A 26,569-nucleotide genomic window follows, 5' to 3' on the forward strand; every position below is an offset into this window, starting at 1 on the left:
TCTCTCTCTTTTCTCTTTTGTGGTCGTGGATCTCAATTCCTTTTTCATTTCTCTATTTAAATGGAAGCTTGGGCCCTGGCGGCTCATCTCACAAGCAACTGACAGTCCTCTTCCTGCATTTTCTGTCACCTGCTTACCCCGCCCCACCTGCCCCATGGAGAGGGGCTCTAGCTTAGTGGGGGGAGGGGGGGAGACTGTGGAGCAGAGAGCTTGTGGTAAAACCCTGTATCCAAGGCTGAACTTGCATTGTTACAATAAAAAGAAAACTTTTTACTCATTGCAAAAAACCGTAAAAAACCGTTTCACGGGGGCTTTATTTTTGAAGCTTAGTGGTATAGGACACCAGAAAACATCAAATCCTTTTGCACCATAACACAATCCTACAAAACACTCCGCCGCCCCCCCTCATTTAAGGAGTAATATGCTGGCAGATACTGAAAATGGGGTTGCTTTGGGGAGAGCGCGCTGCAGAGCAGCTGAGCATAAGCAAACCCCTCTCCGAATCCTGGTGGCACCCCACAACCAAGAGCTTGCAAGTGTCCCTTCCTGCAATCCCTCAGGCTGCAATCCTGTAAGAACTTACCTGGGAACATGTTCCATTGAAGCTAATGGGGCTTCTGAGGAAACATGCAACTTATTTGCACAGTAAATCAATATTTATTATTCTAAACACCTCAGATAGACTTAACAGAGCAGCCACGTTTTACATGCATGAAGCCCTGGGCTTCATCAAAAGGATCTCAAGCAGCAGAGCTGGGAAGTGCTCTACCCTGAGACCTTGCAGAGCTAGTCAGAGGAGCAGTGAAGAAGCCCACAGGGAAATGGACTAATTGCTGCTTAGTGTATAAAGTAGCTTAAACTAACATTTGACTCATTTTTAACACGACAATCCAGTTAGTGCATATCACAGTGAAAAGGCTTGAAGCTGTTTTAGAACATGAACACAATTGTGAGATCAGTTATGGCCTTGTGGCAAGAACCAGACACAGAAGGAACACAGTGAACACTCACTCCTAATATAGGTTCTTTCCCTTTTTTAAGAAGTGTACTTGAAGGCTGTTTAATGCTCTTCTATGCTATCACTGCATAGTCTTATGGACATTATCTGTATTGAAAAATTGATTTATGGATTTTTACTGTCCTTACGCTTTTGATGAACCCCTGAATATATGTAGATTTTTGCATGGGCATAAATCCCTGCATGCACTGCTCTAACAAAACTACAAGCCCCCCCTAGTTCCTTAGGGAAATTCGTAACATTTAGGTTGGTATAGTACATGAAGTTTATATCAAAGAATAATATCCCAGGCAAAGGAAGGGTAGGTAGCATATTGCTGTTGAAAATTGCGCGCGCACACACACACACACCTCAGTGAAGGGAGTGGCAGCTGCAGCCAGAGGATAAGTTTGCTTTACATTGGGTCCATACCTACTCTTGGTTCAATTAAGCAGCAGATTCTAGATGGAACATTCCCTCCCTAACCTCCCACACATATTTATTTTCTTTAGCTTTTGAATTTAGCAATCAAATGTTTAGGAAACCTTTAGTTACCCCCACTTCAAACAATATTTAACGTGAACTTGCATCGCATTGAACTAATTTTACCTTTTGTATCATTGTAGCGGACTTCTACAATGGGCTTAGATTGCCTAGAGAGGACTCAAAAAACCCTCCTGAATTCTAACAAAGGCAGGACTCCCTTTTTCTAACAAATTCTGAATTCTAACAAAGGCAGGACTTCTTTTACCCTAGCTACGTCAAGACAAAGCAGCACTCAAAGTCAGTCCCCAAGTGCCTGGGAAGGGGCCAAGACATTGGATGGTTAACAGAGCAATGTTAACTCATCATGTCAAGCAGGTCACAGAGATGCGGGCAGCCACCTGGAAAAAAACTCGGGAAGGCCAAGCTAGCCTCAAGCAGAGATGATATAGCACAAGCCAGATAGCTTTGCTTGCCCAAGGAAATGGCAAATGAGGACCTCTCCATAACCAGCAAGATTCACTGCCTTTCTAGGATCACAGTAGGATATTCAAGAGAGATCCTCCCTGCAGCCCCTTTGTGGCAAGCTTTCCCTTACTAATCCGGCATTAGCACAACTTTAGAGCAATGGTGTAATCCCAGCCGCACTGCACTGGTTCACACCAGGAGCCGCTGTCATTAGGCGGATAAGGAGCTGTGGTGCGAATATTGTTGCTTAACAGGATTAATGCAAAGAAAAGGAGACCAAACCTCAGGGGTGGGGTGGCAGCTGCCATTACAGCACATCCACACCACAGAGCCAGCCACGGCTTAGAAGACTGTGCTGCAAAAATGGGTTCAGGTTCAGTCTAGGAGGTGGATACATGAGAGGTGCTTGATCCTTATTCTCTAAGTATCCTGGCATCCTCAAAGGCTACTTTTAGGAACAAGAAAAGGAGGGAAGAAGTCCAGAAGGAGCAAACATTTCCTGCCTTAATCCCACCTGGTTATCCTGAGCTGCACTACTGGTCCTTGCATTCTTCTCTCATCCCCCACTCCCTGCAAGAGCCCCAACAACTGATTATTGGCAGGCCAGAGGGGGAGCTGCACTGTGTGATGCGGCTCTTGGTGGAGCCCAGTGTAAAGAAATCCTCACCCACCCCTGGAAAGGACAAGGGCAAACACACACACAGCAAGTCTGGCAGGAAAGGTTTATTGAAACGGATTACGCTTGGATGTTGCTCTTGGCACTGAAAGCCATGTAATACACAAGGAGACCAATGAATGCTGCCAGCACCTCAGTGGAGACCCACGGTCCGCTCCAGGCACCCTTATTGGTTGGGGCGAGGGAGAGGAGGAGAAAAGAGAACAGAAAACATGTAAGTCACAGAGCTAGGCATCAGGAACGTTGTAGCTGAATCTTTTCGGTATCCCCGCTTTTGGCCTGCTGTGCACTTCCAGGGAAGATCACAGAACAGCAGCGCCAAGGATAAGGAGCCTTGAGAGACTTAAAAGATTATTGGCCATGAAGGCAGATGGTTTCTACAGAGGGCAGGGATTTGCATTCAAGGTTTATTTAACCCTGGCTCAGGTGTAGAAATAATCTCAACAGACAAGCAACAAATTGGGGATCAGGCCTCAAACTGAGGAGACATTTTCAGCCAGTGCCCGAAGTGCAAATCACAGCCACCCCAACCAAATTGAAAGGGACATAAAAAGCCTCCTTCTGGACCATCCCTTTATGCCCAATAGCTTGTTGCAGCTTCTCCTCCACCAGCACTTGCTGACCTCTCCATCCAACCCAAAAACCAAAGTACAGAGAATAGCCTCTGCCTTGTGCACAGATGACCCATGCTCAACAGTCCCGTTTTGGTGAGGTCAAGGTATCTGCTTCTGCCTTGTGGCAAGGGGCCCAAATTTGGACTCTCGGGTAATGTTCCATGGTGCCCATCATAGAATAGACCCACAAACTACCATCCTCATTACAGCACTGAAAGATCTAGCATCGCTGTAAAAGACATTCCACCTTGTCTTGGGCACTGGCCACCCTTGGAAGCAGCCCCTTTCCCCAGAGAGGAGCAGGCTGCCCAGCTCCCCCTCTTTTACTCACTCGATGATCCACATTGACTGAAAAGAGGGGTTTGATCTCAGAGACATCCTCGTTGTTGCGTTGAGCCTGGGGGGGGGGAGTGGGAGAGATAGAATTGGGATATCGTGAGTTTACATACAGTTAAACAGGGCTCCTTGTGGGATAAATTTTCTCTCCACGGATCTGGTATCACTGCCACTCTCCTACAAGGAGTAGCTCTGCAGGGAAATGTCCAGTGGAGACCATAAAGACGAGAAACCAGGTTGATGAATATATTAAGATTTGAAATATTTTCTTTTCTTTTTTAAGTACTGGGGCTCAGGTTGCCATGGGATCCTTGCCATCCACCATTAAAGGAAGGATCACTCTCTCGAGTCCAAGTGTGCGCAGACAGGCTTCAGTTGCTCAGTGGTAAGTGAGACACTGTGTGCTTCTCAAAATGGGTATAAATGGGAGGTAGAGTGAGGACAACAAATGTTAGAAGACATGGAGTAAGAGCTGTGGGACTAAGGCCAAGAGTACCAGCAAGAGCTTTCTTTCCTTATGCTACTAGCAAGGTCATGTCACCTACAGCCCATGTAATTAGCTAAGCCACCCCCTTCCCCCACCAGGGGGCAACCTCACCTTGCGCAAGATGCTATAGGACTCCTCATCAAAGAACTTCACCTCGTAGGTGCCAGAGCGAGCCAGCTTATGCTCCATGCTCCAAGAGACCTGCCAAAGAAAGGGATGGGCAATCAGTGCTGAGCGAGGATGGACTCCCCCCCCCCCCCGATCAGAGGGGAACATAGATGGGCATGCACACAAAAGATGCTTGAACACATGTGCCACTCACTTCAGTAGCCAGGGCTACTACAAGCCAGACTGGCCAATGGTTCGGAGTAGCAGCTTGCTTTAGCATGGAGTACACTATGGAGGGATCTATGGAACCAGACCCACCATAAATCCAGAGCCATGCGTTTGTGCAGGAGGACTGCAATTTCCTAACTTGAATTTATACAGCATAAAGACTGCCAACTTGTTCAGCAATGTCAACGTCAAACATGAAGCCCAAAAACCATAAGGTAGTTATAGCCTACTTTCTTTAGTTGTTGGCAAACTGCACAACTTTCCCATCACCATCACAGACAAACTATATTGAGTATAAAAGGGTGTATTCTACAATATTCTTGCTCTGGTTACCATTATTCTCATGTGTCGAACATGCCCTGAATGTCATACAAGTCTGATGAATCTGGTTTATTTTTACTTGATTCACTGTTTTTGTCTACGTTTTCAAGTAACGAAAATGAACATTAAAAAGTGCTTAAACAAGCTGGGAGAAAAATCCAGGATTCTGGATTTTAACAAAGCATCACACGTTGCAGAGAAGCCTGAAGGGAGCACATTCTCTACTCGCGATGTATTAAAAATGCCCATTCTCAAAATATTCCCAAGAGTTAATGTCAATTAAGCTGGCCCCACCCAGAAGATATGTGACTGAGCTAGAATTTAAACTCAAATCTGACACTGTTCTGCCCAGAGTGTTACTAGCATTTTGCTGTCTCTACCAGAAATCACTGCTTATTCTTACCTGATAGCGGCCAACATCCTGACCCCGAGTAACAGGAAACTGCTTGCCATTGACATCTGCATAGAGAGCAACATTCTACAGAAAGAGAGTAGGATGAATATCAAATCAGAGGGAATCACAGCACGCCGTATTGAAAGCTCAGGGACAATGGGAAAGGCAAATCTTTCTAGGTCAAATGCCAACATCCCCTCCAAGTTATAGGGGTTGTAGAGTCTTTGGTGAAGATAACAGAGAGCCCTGGATGCACCCTTTTTGTCCCTTTCCCAAAATGTACATGTGCCCCCCACATCAGTGGCTGGCACTACAGCAAGCCAGGCCAGCCAATGGTTCGGGGAGGCAAGTTAATGTAGCATGGGGTACACTATGGAAAGCCCATGGATTGGGACCCACCATAAATCCAAATCCATGCACATACTTGGATGCAACTGTTGCAAAACGGGAAACCCTAGTCCCTAGATTTAAGGCCCATTATCAAATCTACAAGGTGGCACTTTATTTTTAGAAATGAAATAAGCCACGTATTCCAGCACTCACTTGTGCTCCATTCTTACAGGTGAGGGAGATCTCAACAACAAAGACAGTCTCTGAAGAGATTACAGCATCTGAGGTAGTGTAGTAGGATGGAGAGATGACTGGGTCTGTACAGGTTTCAGCTGATAGGAAAGAAAAAATGGCTTATGAATCAACACATTATGAACCTGAAAAGGGATAAGCAAGCATCTGAGGCCATTCATAGAGGATGGTCTACATGCAATGTTCCTACGGAGCTCAAGATGTCAGAATGCACCTTAAGGAATTGCTGAAACCACCTACTGCTACCAACTGATTAATGAAAGGATCCTGTTGAGAGAACTGGATCTAAGGCTCAAGTAGTAAAGAAAACACACATCCTACTAGTTAAAAAAACAACATCTAGAAGTTAGTAATAATCACAAGCTACTCACATTTGTGACAAGATAGGCACGTGTGTGCATGCACATACACATAAATCTATTAAATATTTATAAAACTGTGCCCTTTGTGAATTGCTACATCTCAATGTGGTGGCACCCCAACTGTGGAACTCCCATCTTAGGGAGACTCAACTTATCAGCTTCCCCAGAATTGCTAGACAGCTGGTCTTTTCAGAAGGTGTTTGTAATGTTGGCTCACAATCTGAGCTAGATTTAACTACAGAACATTGATCTTATTATGCGTTGGTTGGTTATGATTCATATTTTTGTTTTATCATTTTCTACAAATTGCATTGCCAACTGCTTCAACAGCATTGGCTAGAAATTGGTCAAAACATTAAGAAAGGTCAGATAAAATAAAGTTTCTAGATGTGTCAAATATTAATCCAAACCCCATCAATAAAAGCTAGTAAGTTTTAACTTGGCTGTTACCAGTTTATGTACAGTTTATATACTTGGCCTTTACCAGTTCATGTACTGCCTCATTATACACATGCACAATGGTAAAACTGCACATTATAAAGGTACAAGTAGGAGCTGCAATGAAGTGAAGTGTTCAAGATGCATACATTATGTTCCCCTGAAGCACCATTTTAAGAAAGTCATTAAGTATCCCTATATATTTTCTCTTCTCCTTTATGTTGTGTGCAAGATCTAGCCCCAAGAAAGAGCTCTGTGAAAACACAAATGGTTGCTTGCTGCTTTATAACTTGACATTAAGCTCCTGCTGTTGTTTGGATGAACTGCTCCAGGAATACTTCATTAACATCTTCCAGGATGACGGAAAAATCCAAAGTTAACACAATATATTTTACTGAAACAAATGGGGAAGGCTGTAAAGAAGTGAGCAAGCTTTAGTGTTTGTCAACACTTTTCATCAGGCCAGAGCTTAAGCAGTGAGAACAAAGAAGGGGAGCGGATGGGAAATGTCATACGGGCACATGGTAAAAAAGCCACTATGAAACAGAGGCACTACAGGCAGTTTGGCCCAATTGCATGATTCCAAAGAAGACCCACTGAATTAGACTTAACATCCAGATAAGACCAATAACGATTCAGCTACACTTTGTGAAAAACGACAACCCCCAACCCTATCAGGCTGAGCCTTGACACGTGGCTGTGAGGCGTTTCTACTCATAGAATCCTAGAAATGTAGAGTTGGAAGGGGGACCTGAGGGTCATCTAGTCCAACCCCCTGCAATGCAGCAATCTCCACTAAATGACCATCCAACCTCTGCTCGACAACTTCCAAGGAAGGAGAGTCCACCACCTTCAGACGCTTCTCTGCTTGAGACCCTGGTGTGCAGCTGCCAGTCAACACGGGGCTAGGGGGGGAAATCCTTTGACTACCTCCCTATGTTCCTAAGAAAACCCCTGGAATGGGTCAGCTCACAAAGTCTGTCCAGGGCGGCCATGCCTGGCGCGCAGGTGGTGCCACGTGGGGAGCCTTGAGAGACCGAGGGGGAAGCGGGGAGTTTACGCCAGGCTTCCTCACCCTCGGCCCTCCCGATGTTTCTGGCCTACAACTCCCATGACCCCTAGCTAGCAGGCCCAGTGGTCAGGGATGATGGGAACTGTAGTCTCAAAACATCTGGAGGCCCGAGGTTGAGGAAGTCAGGTTTACACGGTGCGCTAGACAAGTCAAACCGAGCTGTCAGGAAAGGCTTGAGGGCAGCACGAACGGCTCGGCCCCCCGCCCCTTGGGCCCCCACAGCAACCCCGCGAGGTGGGCGAGCTTCCCGGGGCCAAGACACGTGTCCCCAGCATTTCGCACACGCGTTTCTTCCCCCTACCCGACGACGCCCACAGAACCCTAGAGGTGTAGAGCTGGAAGGGACCCGAGGGTCATCTAGCCCACCCCCTGCGAGGGGGACCTCGAACCCACAGCCCTTAGGGCGGGAGTCTCGGGCCCCCGGAGGAAGGGCCGGCCCGCCCTCGCAGCCGCGGCAGGTGACCGTACCTCGCGCCCCGCTCAGCACCAGCAGCGCCGCCGCCGCAGCCAGACGAAGCAGCCTCAGCCCGGCGCCCGCCATCGCGACCAGCGAGACGCGACGAGAAAAGGAGCGGCCCGCCTCCCGCGCGGGGGATGCTGGGGCCGAGGGCCCCCACAGCCAATCCGCTGCTCCGTCGCCGCGTGACGCGAGGCGGCCGAAGGGAAAGAGACGTGGCCTTTCCTTCGAAGGTTCCTTAAAATGGCCGCCCGCGACTTTTGTCGCGCCGGAAACCGAGTGGCGGTCTCCAACTGCGCATGCGTGGGTGATAACACATCTCTCCTACAGCCTCTCTTGTCCTGGATATTCCCTCCTTCGCACCGAACTTCCTTCGGCCAATAACTCAGGCGGAAGCATCTGATTGGACGTCGCTTCTGCTGTCATTGGTCATCCTTGGCTGCCTGGCCCTGCCCATTGGACAAAGGAGACGAATGGGCGGGATGTATATGTATGAGGGTAAGCCAATGAGATCCACTTTATGATAAGCAGTGGGATGAAAGTTGTGTAACTGTGTCTAATTGGTCAAGGTGGGTGGTCACAGTTTTATAGGCTGGCAGCTGCAGCCTCTCTCTCGCTCCGCTCTCTCATTGGTGCAGCACAGGGGGGCGGATTTGGCCCTGTGGCTCCCAGTTGCTGATCCCAAGGTTCTTGGGTTCAGACTTCTGTTGGCCCCAACAGTTTGGCCCGTAGTCAGGAGCAATGGGTGTTCTCTTCCAGCAGCATCTGTGCCCAAGGCCTGATTCTCACTGGAGTGGCCAACCTGTGCCGGAGCTGAAATGGTCTCCTCGTTCCTGACCACTGCCCGTTCTTGTCGGGGCTGAGGGGAGTTGGAGTTGTTTTCTGCAAAGAGATACACTCCTAAGTTAAAAGTGCGTGTTTCTACAGGAGGATTTGCACTTCCTATGCACAGTTTCTCATGCAGGAAGTGTGTGGCCTATGAAGTGAAAGATGGAGCCTAATCTTAACAGTAAAGCGCCTAAAAGAGACACATTGAAACTGCAGACGGGGTTCTGATTGAGTCAGTGACCACAAATCACATGTGGAAATCAGGAGGCACATACATATTGTGCCTGGTGGAGAGAAATAATTTGTAACAAGCTTAAAAGAGGTAAGTTTAAAATACTAACTGATGCAAAAGAAAGAGGGGGGTTTGCCCTGCCAGACTTAAGGTTATATTATGAAGCTGCAGCCTTCTGCTGGATGAAAGATTGGTTGCTTTTAGAGAACACGGATGTCCTAGATCTGGAAGGGTTTAACAATTCGTTAGGATGGCATGCATATCTGTGGTACGACAAGGTAAAGACTCACAAGATGTTTAAAAACCATATTGTCAGAAAAGCAATATTTATGGTCTGGACAAAATATAAAGACTTATTAGAAGGTAAAACCCCGAGGTGGTTATCACCAGTGGAGGCCAAGGCCCGAAAAAACCCCAATATGGAGGCCGGATGGCTGAAATATGGGGAAATGATAGAAAAAATTGGAGATAATTGGAGGTTACAGAGCTATGAAAAACTAAAGAATAAGGTGCAAGATTGGTTTCATTATGCTCAAATTCAAGAGGTTTTTAAGTTGGATAAAAAAACAGGATTCCAGGTGGAAAAATCGAAACTAGAGACAGAACTGTTAGAACCAAAGACCAAGGTATTATCGAGAATGTACAACTTGCTGCTTAAATGGAATACTCAGGATGAGACAGCCAAATCAGCCATGATAAAATGGGCGCAGGATATTGGTCATAATATCATGTTTGAAGACTGGGAAAGGTTATGGACCACCGGTATGAAATTTACGGCATGTAATGCCTTGAAAGAAAACATTATGAAAATGATATATAGGTGGTACATGACCCCAGTCAAGCTTGCAAAGATATACCACCTGTCTGACAATAAATGTTGGAAATGTAAGGAGGCTGAAGGGACATTCTTTCACCTCTGGTGGACTTGTCTGAAAGTGAAGGCCTTCTGGGAAATGATTTATAATGAGTTAAAAAAGGTATTCAAGTATACCTTCCCCAAGAAACCAGAGGCCTTCCTTCTGGGCATTGTCGACCAGAAAGTGTTAAAGAAGGATAGAACTTTTTTTATGTATGCAACTACTGCAGCAAGAATTCTCATCGCCAAACATTGGAAGACACAAGATTTACCCACGCTGGAAGAGTGGCAGATGCAATTGATGGACTATATGGAACTGGCTGAAATGACTGGCAGAATCCGAGACTTGGAAGAAGAAACAACGGAGGAGGACTGGAAAAAATTTAAGGACTATCTACAAAAACATCATAAGTTATATGAATGTTAAGAATTTGCAGGACTTGGAAAGTCTAGCTTCAGCAACTAAAATTTGATGATCTTGGAAATTAAGTTATAATCAGGAAAGAACCAAAGTTTAAAGTAATCTTTATGTTTATTTTAGGACAAAGGTAATTTGATAACAAGTATTTTAAACTTAAAGTATAACTATCTGAAAGTACAAAAAACGCATGAAACAAGGTAACAATTTGCTGACATTTTTATTGTAAAGAATGCAGGGAGAGGGAGACGTGGGGAAGTCCAGTAGGTCATGGAAAAACGTTCTGGAAAAATGAATTTTTCTGTTTTACTGTTTTTCTTTCTTTTTTTCTGTTTTTCTGTTTTGCTGTTTCTGTTTTGTAATTGACTTTATACTTATATCTGGAAAAAAGCAATAAAATATAATTAAAAAAATAAAAATAAAAGAGGTAAGTCTGAAAGAAAAACCATGTTTTCCCCACCTCCCCAATTTGATGAGAGGCCTCCAGCAGTTTGAGAAGCATAAGTGCCACAGGAGTTTAAATTTCCATTCTCCCAGGAGCAGGGAAGATACAGCAGGGCACTGAACTAAATGCTAATTAGCATACCCTCCAACATTTATCTGATGAAAATAGGGACATCCCACTCTGTAATGATAATTTCACTATTTATACCCCACACTCTTGGGCAGCTTCCAACATATATTAAAAACATAATAAAACATTAAACATTTAATGCACTTGCTTATACAGGATTGCCTTCAGACGGCTCGGGGATAACTCCATACTCCCCCAACGAAAATAGGGACATCCTAAGCAAAAGTGGGACATTCTGGGATCAAATCTTAAATCGGGACAGCTTCTTTAAATCAGGGACATCCCTGGAAAATAGGGACACTTGGAGGATCTGAATTAGTGAATGCTATCATAGAAACATCATCCAGTTATTTGGGAGTGAACTTATATAGACAAACCTTATTAATGCTGAGGTACATACCAACCAACAAAAGATGTATCCACAATCCATTTCTGGCTTTGCTTTATGAAGCCATCAAATTTTACCCACAAGGAGTGCTGCAGGGCAGGTGCCAGTAATGGAAGCCCTGGCATCTTTTTTCTGGTGGAGTTTCTTTCTCTCAACAGCTGCCAGAAAAACAGAAGTTCCACAGGTGGAGCTTTCAGCAGTATTGAGAGGCAATGAGGAGAAAATATTGTGGTGCGACCACAAGTGCCCCAAGTCTCCCAAGTTCTTGTTTCGTTTTAAGAAGGAACCTGGATCTAGAAGAATAGGAAGGGGCATAGGCACCTATTTGCATTGGAGAGAATAGGGCCATCATCCCTGCCCCAACTGCCCTGCCCTTTATTCCTGAAATAAGAATATTGAGGGGTCCCTTCAAAGGGTTCAGTTTCTTAAAGAAGACCCAACCTTTGGAGAGAGCGTACCTTTTAAGGCTCAAACCGGTCAGGAAATGAACAGCGACCAGACCAGGATATTCCTGTAATCTGATCCACACCATCTCCTGCCCTGTGGAGGGTTATGGAGTCAATTGCCCTTCCACCCCATTTCAGAATGGGATCTGACCCTGAGGGGTCCAACCAGGGTGTCTGGTGCTCTACCATCACCAGCGCCTAAGGATAAAGTTCCTTCAGCCCTCCAACCCAATCTTCTGTGCACGCCTACATGCAGACTTTGTGCAGCTGATACTTTCCTGATCGTTGTTTCATCTCGTAACCACAATCCAAAGATCCCCCAATCAGGGATAGCCAATGTGGTGCTCTCCAAGTGTTGCTTCCGCCATCCTTAGACAGCATGGCTTGTGGTGATGGGAGTTGTAGTCCTGCAACATCCAGTGGGGATCACGTTGGCTACTCCTGATGCAGATGCAAAGACTTCAACTTGAAGAAAGTGATATATGCAGTTCCTCGCTATTGCCACCAGGTGTCTCTCTGAAACTGAATAAAGTGGATAGGATGGGTCTGGAAATGGGCTGGTCCAGATGTATTGGGACCCAAGATAAAACATCCACTACAATGAAGGAGTGGGCATTGTTCTTGCACAACTCCTGTTCATCTCTGTGGGGATTCAGCTACGGATTTGTGCTCCATGGGTCAGAAGGGTCTGTCCATCGTGTTAGTGGCACCCAAACTCTAATGCCTGAGGCCCCAGCTGCACCCCTTAGTCAGGCTGCTAAAATAGTGAGGAACTGGGCTGCTAGTTAGAACTGAGGACCTGCTATGGCTGACTGGTGTCCATTGGGACTGGTAGGGTGAGAGGCAGGGAGCCCAACAGTAGGTGGTGCCAGAGAACCCACAACTGGCAGAGACAACTCCTAGTCCCGCCGCCGCCCCCATCCTTCTCCCTGTGGAGTGTGCAAGGAGCAATTCTGGAACTAAGGAGGAGAAACCAGGCAGGCAGTGCCGCCCCCTGGAGAGGCTGTGAGTGGGAAGGGAGGGCAGGTGGGGGTTGATTGAGGTTGTTGGGGCAGTGCCCCATTCCCCCAACAGATCAGCCTCTGCTAGGGCCTGGCTTTGCAGAATTACTGGGAGTGGGAATTAATGATGGGGGGCAGGGCAGGCAAGCCAGTTGCTGGCTCTCAGGCTGCATAAGCACCAAACATTTAAAGCACAAAAAGAATCCCAGGACTCGGTCCAGGACTCTGTGAAGGATGCATAATGGTGGCATGGCAGCTAGTAAAAGTACTGTTATTGTCACCAGAGCCACGGAGGGGCTAACCAAGCTAGTTGCTCCGGGTGAAGCCCCCAGAGAGTGCCACTGAGGCTCTCAGCTTGCGTGGGAACGCAAATGCACATGGGAGGGTGCCAAACTGGGTCGTTGACCCGGGTGGAATGAAGCCTTGTTTTGCCCCTGACTGTCACAACAACAACACCCCTTAAGAAAAAAAGAGAAAGGAACTGTGTGAAAAAAGTAAAGGAACAGTTCCACGGCCACTGCTAATGACAAGTCCTACACCTGAGAAAATGTGGGAGGATTTCTCTGTCTCCTGGAGAATTAAGTAATATCTACCCCACCCCCAAAAAAGTTCTCTGCCCACAACTGGGATTGAGAAATTTGAGAGACTCTTGGCCACAGCTCCATTTAGAAGTCTTCCCAACCATACAATCAAAAACCAGAAGATGCAAGGAAAATTACCCTTTTATTACTTAAAAAGAAAAAGCCCGATACAGCAGAGTGGCACAGGACATGTTGTGAGGTGCCAACTAATCTCTGTGTTAATTATTCTTGACTAGGCGTCCTGAATCCTGTTTTGGCGCCCAGTTCTTTGTTCAGAGTCCCATCTTCCCAGAATAGGTCTCCTTTTCCTTAATCCTTTAATTCAACACTGTTATTTATGAGAAGGGGAATAAATCACAGCCTTCTTTTCGCTCCTGAAAATGGACTTTTATGGCTTTTGATGGGGTTGGGTTTCTGCTGCCCTTAGATGGCGAGGAGCGATTGCCATTAACCCTTGCCTTGCAGGGGTGAGAGAGGTTGTAGAGGGTGGGGAGGGTCCTTTGTGACTGGGCGGAAACTCCAGCAGCTCCGGCTAAGGGCATCTGAAGGAATGTGGCTTCTCAGGGTTTGTCAGGAGGAGACTGAAGGATGTTTTCTTTTCTGCACATTTCGAAGCACAAACTGGTTGTGGTTTGCTTTGCTTTCTATATATATATTTAAATGCTTTTAGAACCCCATCTGCATTTCTGTTTTATCTTAAAAGTCTTCTGGTGTGGTGGAGGAGAAGGGATACGACGAGTCAGGGTTTGAGGAATTTTTGAAAACCAAGAGCTTTGTAACTTGCATGCAAGTTTTGCCTTTCCTTGTTCAGATCCTTTTTAAGAAAAAATATTTTGTAGGCTTTTGAAGCTTAGAGACCAGAGTTTTGGTTTTAGGAATTAAACAACAATAACTACATAACTTTCATGCAGTTTTGTCTTTCCTTTCTCAGATTCTTTAAGAAAAATGCTCTTTAGCCTATGATGGTTTAGAGCCCACTGATAATGTCTTGCAGCACAAACCCAACTGTGTCTACTGAGAAGTAAGTCCTATTGAATTCAGTGGGCTTACTCCCAGGCAAGTAGGGTTATGATTGCCGTTGTCCCATGGTTCCTTGTAACTTGTGGTACAACAGTCTACATGTCTGTCAGTCTGGAGAAGGAAGAATGTGGCTCTGACCTGCTTTCCAAGGAATTGGCTTCTTTAAATAGAGCATTGTTCTTTTGCAGGGGACGTTGCCTCTATTGCTGGGAATGAACTGCAACCATTTCATCATGACATCACAGGGGAAGAGGAGCAGAGTGTTGCTTGATCCACAGCCAGGAGATCATGCTTTGGACTCAGATCTCTCTGGTCCGAGCTCAGCTTCTAGTTTAGCCATGGACTCACTGGGTGTGCTCAAGTATTTAAGTTTCTGTTATCCATCTGTAAAATGGGCATTGCCTGCAGATGTTGGGCACAATGAGATCACCTACATAAATGTGCTCGCTCCTCTATCGGCATGTGCAGACCATCTTTTGAACCTAACCTTTAACCTTTTGCTCTCCGCTAAACCTGGAGAGCTTATATACCAACAATGAACGCTGAACCAACCCTGAATTTGCTGAGTGTGAATCCTAACGTAACCAGAGCAGCACCCTCTGCACAGAGGGAGGTGTCACTGGGTTTGGGGGAACCCCAAGGTTTGTGGAAGTGCAAACAATTATTTTGTTAGAAATCTCTAAGGGGTGGTGAAGCCAATCCAGCGCTCGTGCTACGGCACCTCTCCTGCGCTGCCCTCCCTGCGGCCTTACCTTTCTCCCTCCAGTAAGCTCAGGGAGGTGGCTGATGAGAGACCAGGGGCCACTGTACTCCTTTCTGCCAGCCACCCTTGCCCCCAAACAGCCCAAGCTCCACTGAGCATGCTCAGTGACCGCAGAATGCCAGCAGACTGCTGGCAAAAATGGAAAGCTCAGGAGGGGAGAAACTCTGAACAGCAGTATTCCATGCTGCAAAACTTTGTTGCAGGTTCCATTTTTTTAAAACTAATGTTGGCCCACCATTTTGGCATGCACGCCTCAGAGAAGGTCTGAAGCAGGGGCAGGGCTATGGCTCAGAGACCGAGAACATGTGTTGCATGCGGAAGGCTCCAGATGCAGACAACCAAGTAGCTGGTGGTAGAGGATCAGGCCCCTCGCTGCCAAAGTACTGGGTAGCTGCTGGTGCCAGTCAGAGCAGGTAATACTGGGCTCAATGGACTATGGTTGCTTCTACACTGTACCTTTAGAGCACATTATTTCCCTCAAAGAATTTTTGGTGCTGTAGTTTGTTAAGGGTTTCTTGGAATTGTAACTCTGACAGATAAACCACAGCGGCCAAATCCCTTCTGAGGAACAGAGTGGGTTTTAAAGGTCAGTGTGCATACAGCCAAATAGTCTGGCCTGGTATCTAAGGAGGGTATAAAGCACAAACCAAGTCCTGTGAGGAACCTGGCCCCTGTTCCTTGGGGTGCTTTGCCTCTCTAGTCATGGCCGGCCCACCCATGAGGCCAACTGCAGAGGTTGCCTCGGGAGGCAGAATCCCAGTGGGGTGGGGCCCCACTGAATAAGCAGGGAGAAATGGCTGCAGCGTTGGCTTCTGGTGAGATTTGGGCAGAACCCGCAAGCTGCCGTCACACCACCTCAGTAAGCGAGGCTTTGGCGGTGGAGGCCGGCCCCTTCTGCTTGGCCTCAGGCAGCGAAATGGGACAGGTCAGTCTGGCCTCCTGTGCACTGAGCCGAGTCAAGAGGGCCAGGCCAGAGTGCAAGCCTGGCCTCATGCTGGAACCAGGCCTACACCTCCACCGTCTCCCATGTGGGCACGGCGCATGTCCCGGGGTGCCACACTGCATATGAAATGGCACCCTCAACTGTCCCCTCGGAGGAAGAACTTCAGCAGATGCCGCTTCTCCCCCAGTGCGGAGAGCCAGGTGGCCGTGCATGCTGCTCTTAAAGGCCGAAGCGAAAGCCCATCTGGGATCTCTGGGGCAGCAGTGGCAAGAGATTGGATTGTGAAGGGGGTGTGGGTGCTGTGGTTTGCTTACAGCTGTCCAGAGGAAGTATCTTGTTCCTCCATTTCCACAAGACCGGCTGAAATTGTCCAGCTGTTTGAAAAAATCTAGGCAGCAGGTCCGGGGAAGGCCAGGGGTTGTGGTTGTGTGTCTGCATATGTGTGAGAGAGAACAAGGACACTAACGAGAGAAATCCTGCCCAGCTGGTGGCATCAGGGTCCAAGAACAAGGGCTTAATGCAGTGGAACGCCCCTCCTCCTGGCGTGAACTGCAGCCAGAAAGGCAGGCGAGAGGTGCTGCCTTCCAAGCCAAGTGCTCCGCTTGCCAGAGGGAGCGATGCCCAAAGAAGGGAATATCTGAGCTGTGGAGCATCGCTCTCCAGGACGCTCCTGAGCCGCTGCCCTGGGTGCCAGCATCACTTCTGTGCCAAGCCAGCCAAGACATCCCAGGAGAGCTAAACCCTAAGCTCACCTTGGCCTCTCTTAAGCTCTGACAGCCATCATTAGCAGGCTCCACAAATCCATGGCGCGAGGGGTCTGGGACTGGCGCCATCAGAGCTCGAGTCAGGCCTGCCGCAGAAGCAAGCAAGGGGGCACCCAAGGAAAGGGTCCGTCTGCAGGAGGCATCAGCGGGGCAGAGACTAGGGCTGTGCACATTTAAAGCACATGCCTTCCCCTCCAAAGAATTCTGGGAACTGTAGTGTACCCTTCACGGAGCTGCGAATCCCAGCAACCCTGAACAAACTGTCTCTCGGAATGCTTTGGGGGTCACGTTTTTTAAAGTTGCTTTAAATGCAGGGTGTATGCAGCCTAGCATTCCGATGCACAAACAATACCTCTAAATTAAGGTTACCAGATTTTTTCCAAAGAATCGAGGGACAGTTTTTTTAAAAAAAGAGAAAAAAATATTTAAAAAATATATTTTTAAAAAGAGAAGTAGTATCTTCTCTTCTGTGGTCTCCTCTGTTGCGCAGCCTTCCTCTGGGCCTCGGCCTGCTGTCTTGGAGTGCTAGCTGCCATGAAGAAGGCTCGGGTCAGGCCTGGGCTCGGCCATGTGCCCTTGCCCTCCCGGTGCTCTCCTGCCTCTCCTCCTCATGGCAGCGGCACGGCAAGGTCAGGGCTCTCCTCTATTTTCTCCTTCCTCTTCCTTCTCCTCTCCTCCCTGCGTCGGCTCTGCGTTTTTACTGGCCCCGGAGCGCCGCTGGGCAGTCAGCAGGTTGGCTGGGCGCTCTGGCTCTTGGCTTGATTTGGGTCGCGGGGTGTGTGTGTCAGCAGTTCCCTCAGTTGACGCGCTGGGTGTCCCCAGTTCCCCCTCGGTGGTGGCAGTGCTTCTCAGCAGCCTGGAGCCAGCCTGGTAGCGCAGTTGGCTCTGGCTGGCTTCAGGAGCTGTTCGCTGCCATGGTGCCCGCCATTTTGCCTCGCCGGAAATCCCCATATGATGTGTCTTATGCCATAGAAGCAATCACACAACATTCATTGCCTACTAATAAATCTACAACATTTAAAATATAAATCCGGGGACATTAGATGAAATCCGGGGACATTCTGGGGATGGATTTTGTCCGGGGACAGATTTGTAAATCCGGAGACTGTTCCCGGGAAAATGGGGACGTCTGGTAACCATACTCTAAATTAACCTCCAGTACAGCTCGTAAACAAAGTGTCAAAGTATAATTAAAACGGGATTTCTTTTTAGCGCTCAAATATCTTCATGGGTAGTATTTTGGTCATTCGTAGCACAGCCCTGTGAGGCCGGTCAGTTTTATCATTCCCCTTTGGGCAGATGAAGGAGTGAGACATCAGGTTAGGTCTAAGGTGGAGCTGGGTATACTTGCGCTATACTACAGTTGCAGAGTAAAGCAGGGGGTTTGTAAGCAGCTGTTGGAAAGTCTGCCCTGGAAGGCACAGAAAGTTGTTGGGGTGGTGTGAGAGAGGAGGACATAAAAGAGATCTTAGAGTGGCTCCTTCAGCCTTGGAGTGAACCTGGTTTTGCAACTGAAGTGACAAATGTGCATCTTGGAGCATTGAACGCTGACTCGTCCATCAGTCATGCTCCCTTTGTCAATCCTTCAAGCAGATTGCCCCTTCTATTTTATTTCAACATCAAAAGCAACAAGAGGAGGAATGTAGCAACAACGAAAGCCAAAAGCAATTCTTCTGGGAACTGGGGGCTTGAGGGTGGGAGAGGGGTTTTGTGATGATTGGTATTAGCCAATTGGGAGCCTGCCTAGCTGCCTTTTGCTGTAATAATGTCGTTCAGAGCTCAACCTCCGGGAAGGGAATTACACTTGGACCGAACAAAATCCAGGAGCTTCTAAGTTTGCTCTTGCAAAAATGTCATGTCTGCCTTTGATCTTCTTTCCTGACTCCTTTCCAGAACATGTTTTGACAAGGCCAAGAATTGGAATCCAAACTTTTTTCCTTATGTTTATATTTCTCTCTCTTTCCCCACAAAGACTTCTTGTTGCCTTGCTGCCTCCCTGGTAGCTTACTCACATTGCAGACCCCAATACAGGACCAGCCCAGCTCCAACCAGAATGGGCAATGGCCAGGGATGATGAGAGCTGCACACATCACCTGGAGAGTGCCAGACTGGCTCAGGCTGATCTAAATGAAGGGGGAACCACAGTTCCAGAGATCACAATGCAAGCCCAGAAAACCTTTGGCTCCCCAGACCAGACTAAACTACAATTCCCATCACCCCTGGCCATTGGCTATGCTTGCTGCCGCCGATAGGAATTGTAGTTCCGCAACATCTGGAGGGCCACAGCTTCCCCACACCTGGCATAAAGGATGGGTGCTCTTTTTGTCAGATGCAGCCCTGGTCTTCCTGGATCTGGGTGTGGGAAGTGGACGTCTCATTACAGGCTGTTTTAACACACGGCTGTGTTCTTGGAATACGGTGGAGTCTGTGTTTAATTTTTATAGGTGCCTAGACAAAGGACTGCATGTCACCCCTGCCATTCCCAGCCCCCTTTCCTCCTAAGTGAGTCAGGCCAATTTTAATTTGCTTACTGGGTTTATTTCATGACATTAATCCACGTTGCCTTTTAAAACAAAAAGAAGGCAGTAGTCAACCACCAGAGGAAATTCATGCTAAGTATATCTGGTTCAACGAAGAGGAGTGCTGCCACACAGCCAAGCTGGACCAGGGACCTTCTTATTGCTGCCACGGCAAATGTCCCTGGTGTTTTGATCTGCCTGCCCAAGGAACCAGGACTCCTGGGCTCCCCCCCCCCCCGTGATTATGCATTGAGCAGGTGGGGCAGGCAGCTGCGGTGGGGGAAATGTTGCCTCTGACCAATTTCTTCCCTCCCTCTCTCTGTACTGTCAGAGAGCCCTCCCAGCATCTGCCCTGCTGTGGCTTTTTTGACTTCCTCTGTGCCAGAGAGCTGAGGAAGCTTTGCTGCTTGCTCTCTGCCAGCTAGGTGGAACCAGCTTGCAGCAAGTTGAATGCAGCAGGAGCTTTTTTTGGAGGGGCGGTGGAAGCTGCTCACTTGCTCAGTCCATGAGCAGCAGCTCTGCCCCCAATGCTCGCAGTTGCCAATAATATTCACACATGAGAGGGGTTCACAGCTCGCTGAAAGCCACTCTGCAACCTGCAACCTGTTTCTGTACATTCCCACAGTTCACAAAAGGATGGGGAATCTACACCTTCCAGATGCTGAGCCAAATCCTCATCAGAACCAGCAAACATGACTGATGGTCATGGATGATAGGAAGTGTAGTCCAACAACCTGCAGCCTTTCTCAACCTGTGGGTCACCAGATGTTGTTGAACTACAACTCCCATGATCCCAACCTCACAGGACCAGTGGTCAGGGATGATGGGAACTGTAGGCCAAAAACATCTGGGGCCCCAAGGTTGAGAAAGGCTGGGACGATCACAATCTCCTCATCTCTTTATTTGGTAGGAGGATAATTATTTTTTCTGAGTGTAGCAGCACCTGATCATTCTCTCCATGCAATAAAAAATACTTCTCCTGCTGACTGACTGCTGTTAAGGACATGGGAGCATGCCAGACTGATATTTTAAAAAAAGAAAATTTATGGTCAGTTGACAATCCTACTCAGTGGTAGAAAATGCACCCTGTAGGCGCTTGCTTCTTTCAAGGGAGCCTTGGTGTTTCATGAGCAAAGGCCTGCTGGAGGGCAGAACCTTCCTCACTCTCCTGCAAAGCGCTGCCTCACTTTGCATTGTAGGCAGAGGAAGGCTCTTTCCCCCCCTTGCCTTAGGCTAAGGGTTTTCCAGGAAGGGTGTGAGCTTACAGCAGCCATGCAGATTGCTCAACGGGTTATTGTGGCAGCTCTGCAGTGATTCAGGCGCCTATCTTGCAGAGTTCAGCAACAGCTGCCAAAGTTGACCTTCAAGTCAGCCCAAGCCCCGCTGGCGCCTGCAGATTGCGAGTGTGTTTAAGGCAAACAGTGTTTCAGCCCTAGACACCAACAGGGATTTCTCCTGTGCAAGCCAGTTAATTGACCATACATTGAGTGTGTACAGGAGAATTTCCAAGGGGTTGTCTCCCAAACTAGGTGTCCTAAATCAGCGGTGGCCCTCCAAATGCTGCTGGACTCCCAACTCCCATCATCCCTGACCATTGGGCCAAGGCTGGCTGGGGCTGATAGGAGTTGTAGTCCAACAACATGCAGAGGGCCAGAGATTCCTTACCACTGCCAATCCAGGGTTAGAGTAATCTATATGCTGACTCTAAGAGACATAAGGCAGCTTCACAGTATTTTACAAGCTTCCATAAGATACACATTCAGGACCCACATAGGAATTCCTCTCTCCCACCCACTTCAGTCCCATTCTAATTCAAAATGTATGAAAATATGAAATTCCCACAACCCTGACTTTCTGTCCAGTATGTGATGCTTTGCAAGATCTGTGATGGACAAAGGACCTTTGTTGGGAAGGAAACGGCATTTTCCACTTTTAAAAAAATGTTTCCATATGAAGATGTCCTCCTTTTAGGATTGTGTGTGTTGTATTTGGTAACTAGGGTTTCCTGGGCAAGATGGGCATGGGACATTTCAGGCTTCTAGATGGGGAAGCACTCGATCAGGCTTTTGGTAGACCCTGTGCATGTTCCAGTTCCAGACATCTTTCTGCATGATAATAGAGAAAGCATTGATTGAAAATTCTATAAAATCAAGGAGAAAGAGCGCCTCATCTTCCATCAAGAGTGCTGTGTAACAAGCCGTTCTAGAACAGTGTTTGAAGTGGTGAATCATCATCTGACTTAAAACAGGGGGGAAAGTAATTTCTATACCTTAAAAAAGAGAGTGCTGTAACAATGGGTAGATTTAGCAAGCAGCTCAGAAACAGAGCCACAAACCATAAACTCCACTGCAGAATGCTTGGTTGTTTTATCAGGGTATCTGAGGTCAAGATGAATGGGCTCCGCTCTGCTCCCTGGCAAAAAATATTCCACAACCCTTTTATTAAAAGCATATTTGAAATGAAAGTTCAGGTGCCAATTTAGCCTGGTTTAGTGGTGCCAGGACTTACTTTGATTTGGACACCACTTTGCCATTGTGGGGACCGTTTACTAAAGATCAGAAATATGGTGAGCAAGCAGTAAAGTGGATTTGTTGGTGTTTTCTCTTTCCCAAGCTTCCCCAAAATAGCAGTAAAGCATAATACACTGAAAAGCAGGTCACAGAGCTGGAGCCAAAGCCCATTCGGTACCAGCCTGAGCATACTTCCAGACAACTTGTTCACTGAGCATTCACCCTGATTTGTTTGCAGGGAAATTAAAGGGTCAAAGCAAGTGTTTCCCCTCACTCTCCAGCACTTTCCTTATCATGAAAAGTGAAGTCTTTGGGGGGAGCAGGTTTGTTGTACAAGACCTCGAAAACAACTTTAATTGTGCAGCCTGAAATTTGCCAGGATGCAGAAGCACCCCAGGACTCTTACCAGAACAGAAACCTTGGGGCCTTAGGAACCTAGGAAGTTGCCTTATACTGAGTCAGATCACTAGGTCCATCTAGCTGACATTGAATCAACCACCTAGCATGAGTTCCCGGTGCCCGGGTGCACGCACTGGAGGGGTATGCATGTGCCAGGGGGCGGGGCGCAGAGGGTGAAGGATCCCACTGTGGCACACCAGAGTTCAGCAGGGCTGCGCTGCACCACCTACCCACCCATGCAAGGGGGAGCCAGCCAACGCGGCACTTGGTGGGGGCAAAGTAAGTGCCCCCACGCTGGCACCCCCAGCGCGGCCTGGCCTGCTGCTCCTCTCTGCATGTGTTGCTTGGGTTGCCATACGTCCAGAATTTCCCAGACATACCTGAAATACTGCGGTCGGAAGCAGTGTCCAGGCAGAAATCATCAAAATGGGAAAATCCAAACGTACGGCAATCCATCTCAGCAGTGTCATTTTTGCCAGCTTTCCTTTAAAGCAGCTCCACAACTAAGAAAGCTCAACAACTTTGGCCCAAAAGGGTGGGGGGAGCTCAACACTTTTATGGCCACCCTAAGCGTTGCTTCCTCTGATGCCAGGAGAAGGGCCCTGGAGGCACCTGTGTCATACCCAGTCAAAAATCCATGCTTCTTGGCCACAGCCCTGCTGGCACCCCCCCCCCCCCGGCTATGCCCCACCACTGACTGGTAGCAGCTTGGCAGGGTCCACTCCCTGTCCTACCTGGAGGTGCCACTGGGGTTTGAACCTGGGACCTTCTGCATGCAAGGCAGCCGCTCTACCCCTGAGCTGTGGCCCTTTCCCTGGGAACTTGCTAGGCACACTGAAGTTTCCCCTGCACGGTAGAGGCCTCTGTGCTGTGCACAGGTAGAGCCGCTGGCCATAATGAACCACAGGCAGCTGCAGCCTCAGCACCTCCACCACCAGCCTGCTTATTAAAATGTCAGCTACTGAGTTCCCACAGTGGTGTGAGCTCAGATCACAGCCATACTGTGCCTCTTTCCGCTGTAGCAGAATGAGATTGTTTAAAAATAGGTTTAGTGAGTACATCAAACCATATATTCGCACATGAAACCAGAATAGACAGAGCTTAACTCCCAGGGCTTTGGCAAAGTGCTTGAGATTGGCTGACTTGCAAATGAGTGGCCAGGAGCCTTAGCATTCATGTTCTGGGTAGCTGGGCAATCCTCCGCAGCCACCAGTGCTTTGAGAAGGTGAAGCCACGTGGAGGGAGACAGTTTGCTCTGGAGGGAGCACATGCAAGGCGAGGATGAACTAAGTGCTACATCCCAAGGGGTAGAAAACTGGGAGCAGAGTTTGAGGGATTGGACATCTTCTGCAGAAGCATCTCCTGCTTATGTCCTTGCATGCATATGTAAAAAGAAAGCAAATACTGCAAATACATTCCAGCAGTTCACTAAGTCCTGCACTGTTGGGTGTGGGGGGGGCGGGGTTACTTCTCATCATATAGGGGTTGCCTCCCAGATGTTAGGACTCCCAATGGTCTCTGACTACTGGCTCTACTGTCAGGGGCTGATGGGACTCCAACAACATCTGGAGGAGGCACCTGACTTGGAGGGAATGTAATTGGGGTTGCAAGCAAGCAGCGCTGAACTCTGTGTCAAGATAATCAAGTTATAGACCCCCCCTCCCCATATCAATTATACAAATATGCAAGTTTTCTTACCTTGCATAATTTTCATTTTGCAACTCGGGGGAAAGTAATGACATAATAAGCAGTGAAGCCCCCACCCACTCATTCAGCTATGCAAAGGCTTCCGAGATTTCAGCAACCTTTGCCCACATATTATTAAGCGTTATCTTTGCAATCAAAGAAGACAGAAAGTTGCTTCCCCTCTCCTCAAAATGGAAAACCACCAAACTCTCTGCCAAACACTACATTCCACATTATTTTGCCCACTTCCACAGAATTGCAGCATATACACAACCCTGCTATTAGGGGGACGCATATATGGTGAATGAGCACCGCTCCACCCTAGAGAGCCAGCATGGAATGTTGGTTGGTCGTAGGCTTCGCTTACAATTACAAGCTGAGCAAGGGCACTTCTGGACTGATTCCCACCCAAAAATAGAGACAACCACACGCCAGTAAATTCTTATTGGGCAATCACAGTGGACTGGGAAGTTTTGCACAACAACCCCACTTCCTCAAACGACTGGCCTTTTTGCATTAAGGGAGGTAATGGGAAAGTGCACTGGAAAGTGTGGGGCAGCACTTGCTTTGATGCAACAGCATTTAACTTCCCCAGAAACCAATTAGGACAAATGCTTAAAAATAAAAAATCAGGCCACCTGGAAGCACCCTAAGAGTAGAGAGACGAGCTAGTCATGCTTATTGTCAGGAAGACAAAATGCACTGGCTTTTAAACAAAAATGACCAATTGTTATCCCCCCCCCCCCGTAGTCCTTTTCACTAGCAGGCACAGGTTTCTCTATACCAAATATGACTTCTCCCTCCCTCCCCCCCTCCAAAATTCCACACTCATTTCCATTCTGCTTCATACCTCCCTGAGTGTTTCTGCCAAGCTGGCCTGCATCCTTGAACTCTGCCTCTTGGATGCCTAGATGAAGAAGAGTGTTGGTAGAAAGCAGCCTCCCATACAAAGGTTAAAAATGTGTTTATTTCTCCACCCACCTTTGCCTGTTGTCCCACCCACCACTTACAGGTAGCCCCTGGATAGTTGCACAGCTGGGATTGTGGCCCTCAGTCAATTATAATTCCCCCCCCCCAACTGCCATGCAAGTTCAGTTAAGCAGAAACAACACTGCTGAACCCTGTCCTTTAAGTGTCCTGTCCTCGCATCAAGGGAACAGCCCTACAGGCTGCCCATATCTGTCAACTTTCAGATTTGAAAATAAGGGATTGGCAGCCTAGAAAATAAGGGAACAGCAGCCTCACCTGTCTCGGGGACAATCTACGGGATATTTAACAATCTGGGATAGCAGCGGGAAGCAGCAGGAAAAGGCGCTGGAATAAGGGAATTTTCCGCAAAAAAGGGGAAGGTTGACAGCTATGAGGCTGCCATAATGCTCAAACTAAACATGGGAGACCCATGCTTCTCTCTTTGATGCTTAAATGTGTTTCAATGCTATTCCATTTCCCTCCATGGAGCAGCATACGTTATTATTTCTTGTACCCTCTTCAGTTTCCGCCTGTTTATTTTGCTCAATAAGTACTGAATTTTGCTCAGTTGGCCTGGAAAAGGGGGGGACAAAAAGCAAGAATGGGAAGGGCCAAAAGGACATTTACTGAAGAAATCATGGAGTAGGAAATGCACTAAGGCCCATTTTGATTGTGGCGAATACTGATCACAATCTGAAAATGTTAACCAAGTTAAACTTTGAACACAAAACTTTAGCAGAGCGCTATTGTTTAGTTCTAGAGAAACGCAAGGAAGATTTTGAACCACAACTACCTTCTGGTCTAGGTGGGATGTTTGAGAAATACTTGCTGCATTCTAAGCTAATGATTTTCAAAGTGTTCCTAGTAACCCAGGAGTTTCATCCTAAGAGTAGCAAGGGACTCTCCTAGGGGGTAGGTTGCCCACCAGACCTCTGGGGCTGTGCAGCCATTAAGCACCTTGCTGGCTCCCCTCCAAGGCCCATCTAGTGTAGCATCTTGTTTGCACAGCAGCTAAGCAGATGCCCAAAAGAAGCCTGTGAACAGGACCTGAGCCCAACAGCATCCTCCCCCTCCAGAGTTTCTAGCAACCAGTGTGCAAAAGCATCTTGCCTCCAACCGTTGAGCCGCTATGGCCAGCAGCCATTGATAGGATTCCACAAACTCATGGGGGAGAAGATTCCATAGTTTAACTGTGTGCTGTGAGGAGGACTTCAGCTTCACTGGATGCTCAGGAGTCCTAGTGTTATGAGGGGGTGGGGGCAACCCTTATGCACTAAGTTCAGAATCCTTTGCTAGATAAAGCCATGGGCAGCTATTAGGGAGAGAGATACAGATGTTCCCCCTGAATTAACCATTAATTCAGATTCCCAGCTTTAGGTTTAGAAAAGTTTCCAGCCTTTGTAGAACTGTACAAACAAGGTCTCGCTTGTTCTGTGAGAAACTAGCCAGGGACCACCGCCTTTCTGTTGTGTATGTTTGTTTATTTGACCAGAGGACAGAGGCCCAGGTGTGCAGGAGTCCATTATCAGGACAGCATGGAAAGGATCTCAACGTGTCTTCTACTTCCGAACACACTGGCTCCAAGTGGAAATCAACGCAGCCCAACAAACGAACAGCTGAGTCCGCCTTTGCAAAGGGACCAAGTTAAC

General features: G+C 47.7%; 1 protein-coding gene and 1 long non-coding RNA gene across 2 annotated transcripts; one reads left to right on the forward strand and one right to left on the reverse strand.

The window, feature by feature from the left end:
• Positions 1-2,656: 2,656 nt before the first annotated feature.
• On the reverse strand, positions 2,657-8,193 carry SSR4 (signal sequence receptor subunit 4). Its single transcript, XM_081177224.1, has 6 exons — positions 8,035-8,193; positions 5,656-5,774; positions 5,122-5,196; positions 4,173-4,262; positions 3,570-3,635; positions 2,657-2,789 (listed from the first exon to the last, which is right to left on the reverse strand). The coding sequence occupies exons 1-6, from the start codon at positions 8,105-8,107 to the stop codon at positions 2,685-2,687; spliced, it is 528 nt and encodes a 175-aa protein (XP_081033350.1). The 5' UTR covers positions 8,108-8,193; the 3' UTR covers positions 2,657-2,684.
• A 129-nt stretch (positions 8,194-8,322) lies between these two features.
• Positions 8,323-26,508, forward strand: LOC308577193. Its single transcript, XR_014003511.1, has 4 exons — positions 8,323-8,521; positions 8,976-9,173; positions 14,279-15,543; positions 26,413-26,508. It is a non-coding gene; the product is annotated as an uncharacterized lncRNA (long non-coding RNA).
• Positions 26,509-26,569: the final 61 nt, after the last annotated feature.

Source organism: Podarcis bocagei (assembly GCF_964188305.1).
Source record: "Podarcis bocagei genome assembly, chromosome: 17".
In the NCBI taxonomy this organism is placed as follows: domain Eukaryota; kingdom Metazoa; phylum Chordata; class Lepidosauria; order Squamata; family Lacertidae; genus Podarcis; species Podarcis bocagei.

Coding starts and splice junctions, on each gene's coding strand:
- SSR4 (XM_081177224.1), bottom strand. CDS start 8,107: ATGGCGGGCGCCGGGCTGAGGCTGCTTCGTCTGGCTGCGGCGGCGGCG. Junction 4,263..5,121: donor AGGATGTTGGCCGCTATCAG/GTAAGAATAAGC, acceptor TTTCTTTGGCAG/GTCTCTTGGAGCATGGAGCA. Junction 3,636..4,172: donor CCTATAGCATCTTGCGCAAG/GTGAGGTTGCCC, acceptor CCCCCCCCCCAG/GCTCAACGCAACAACGAGGA.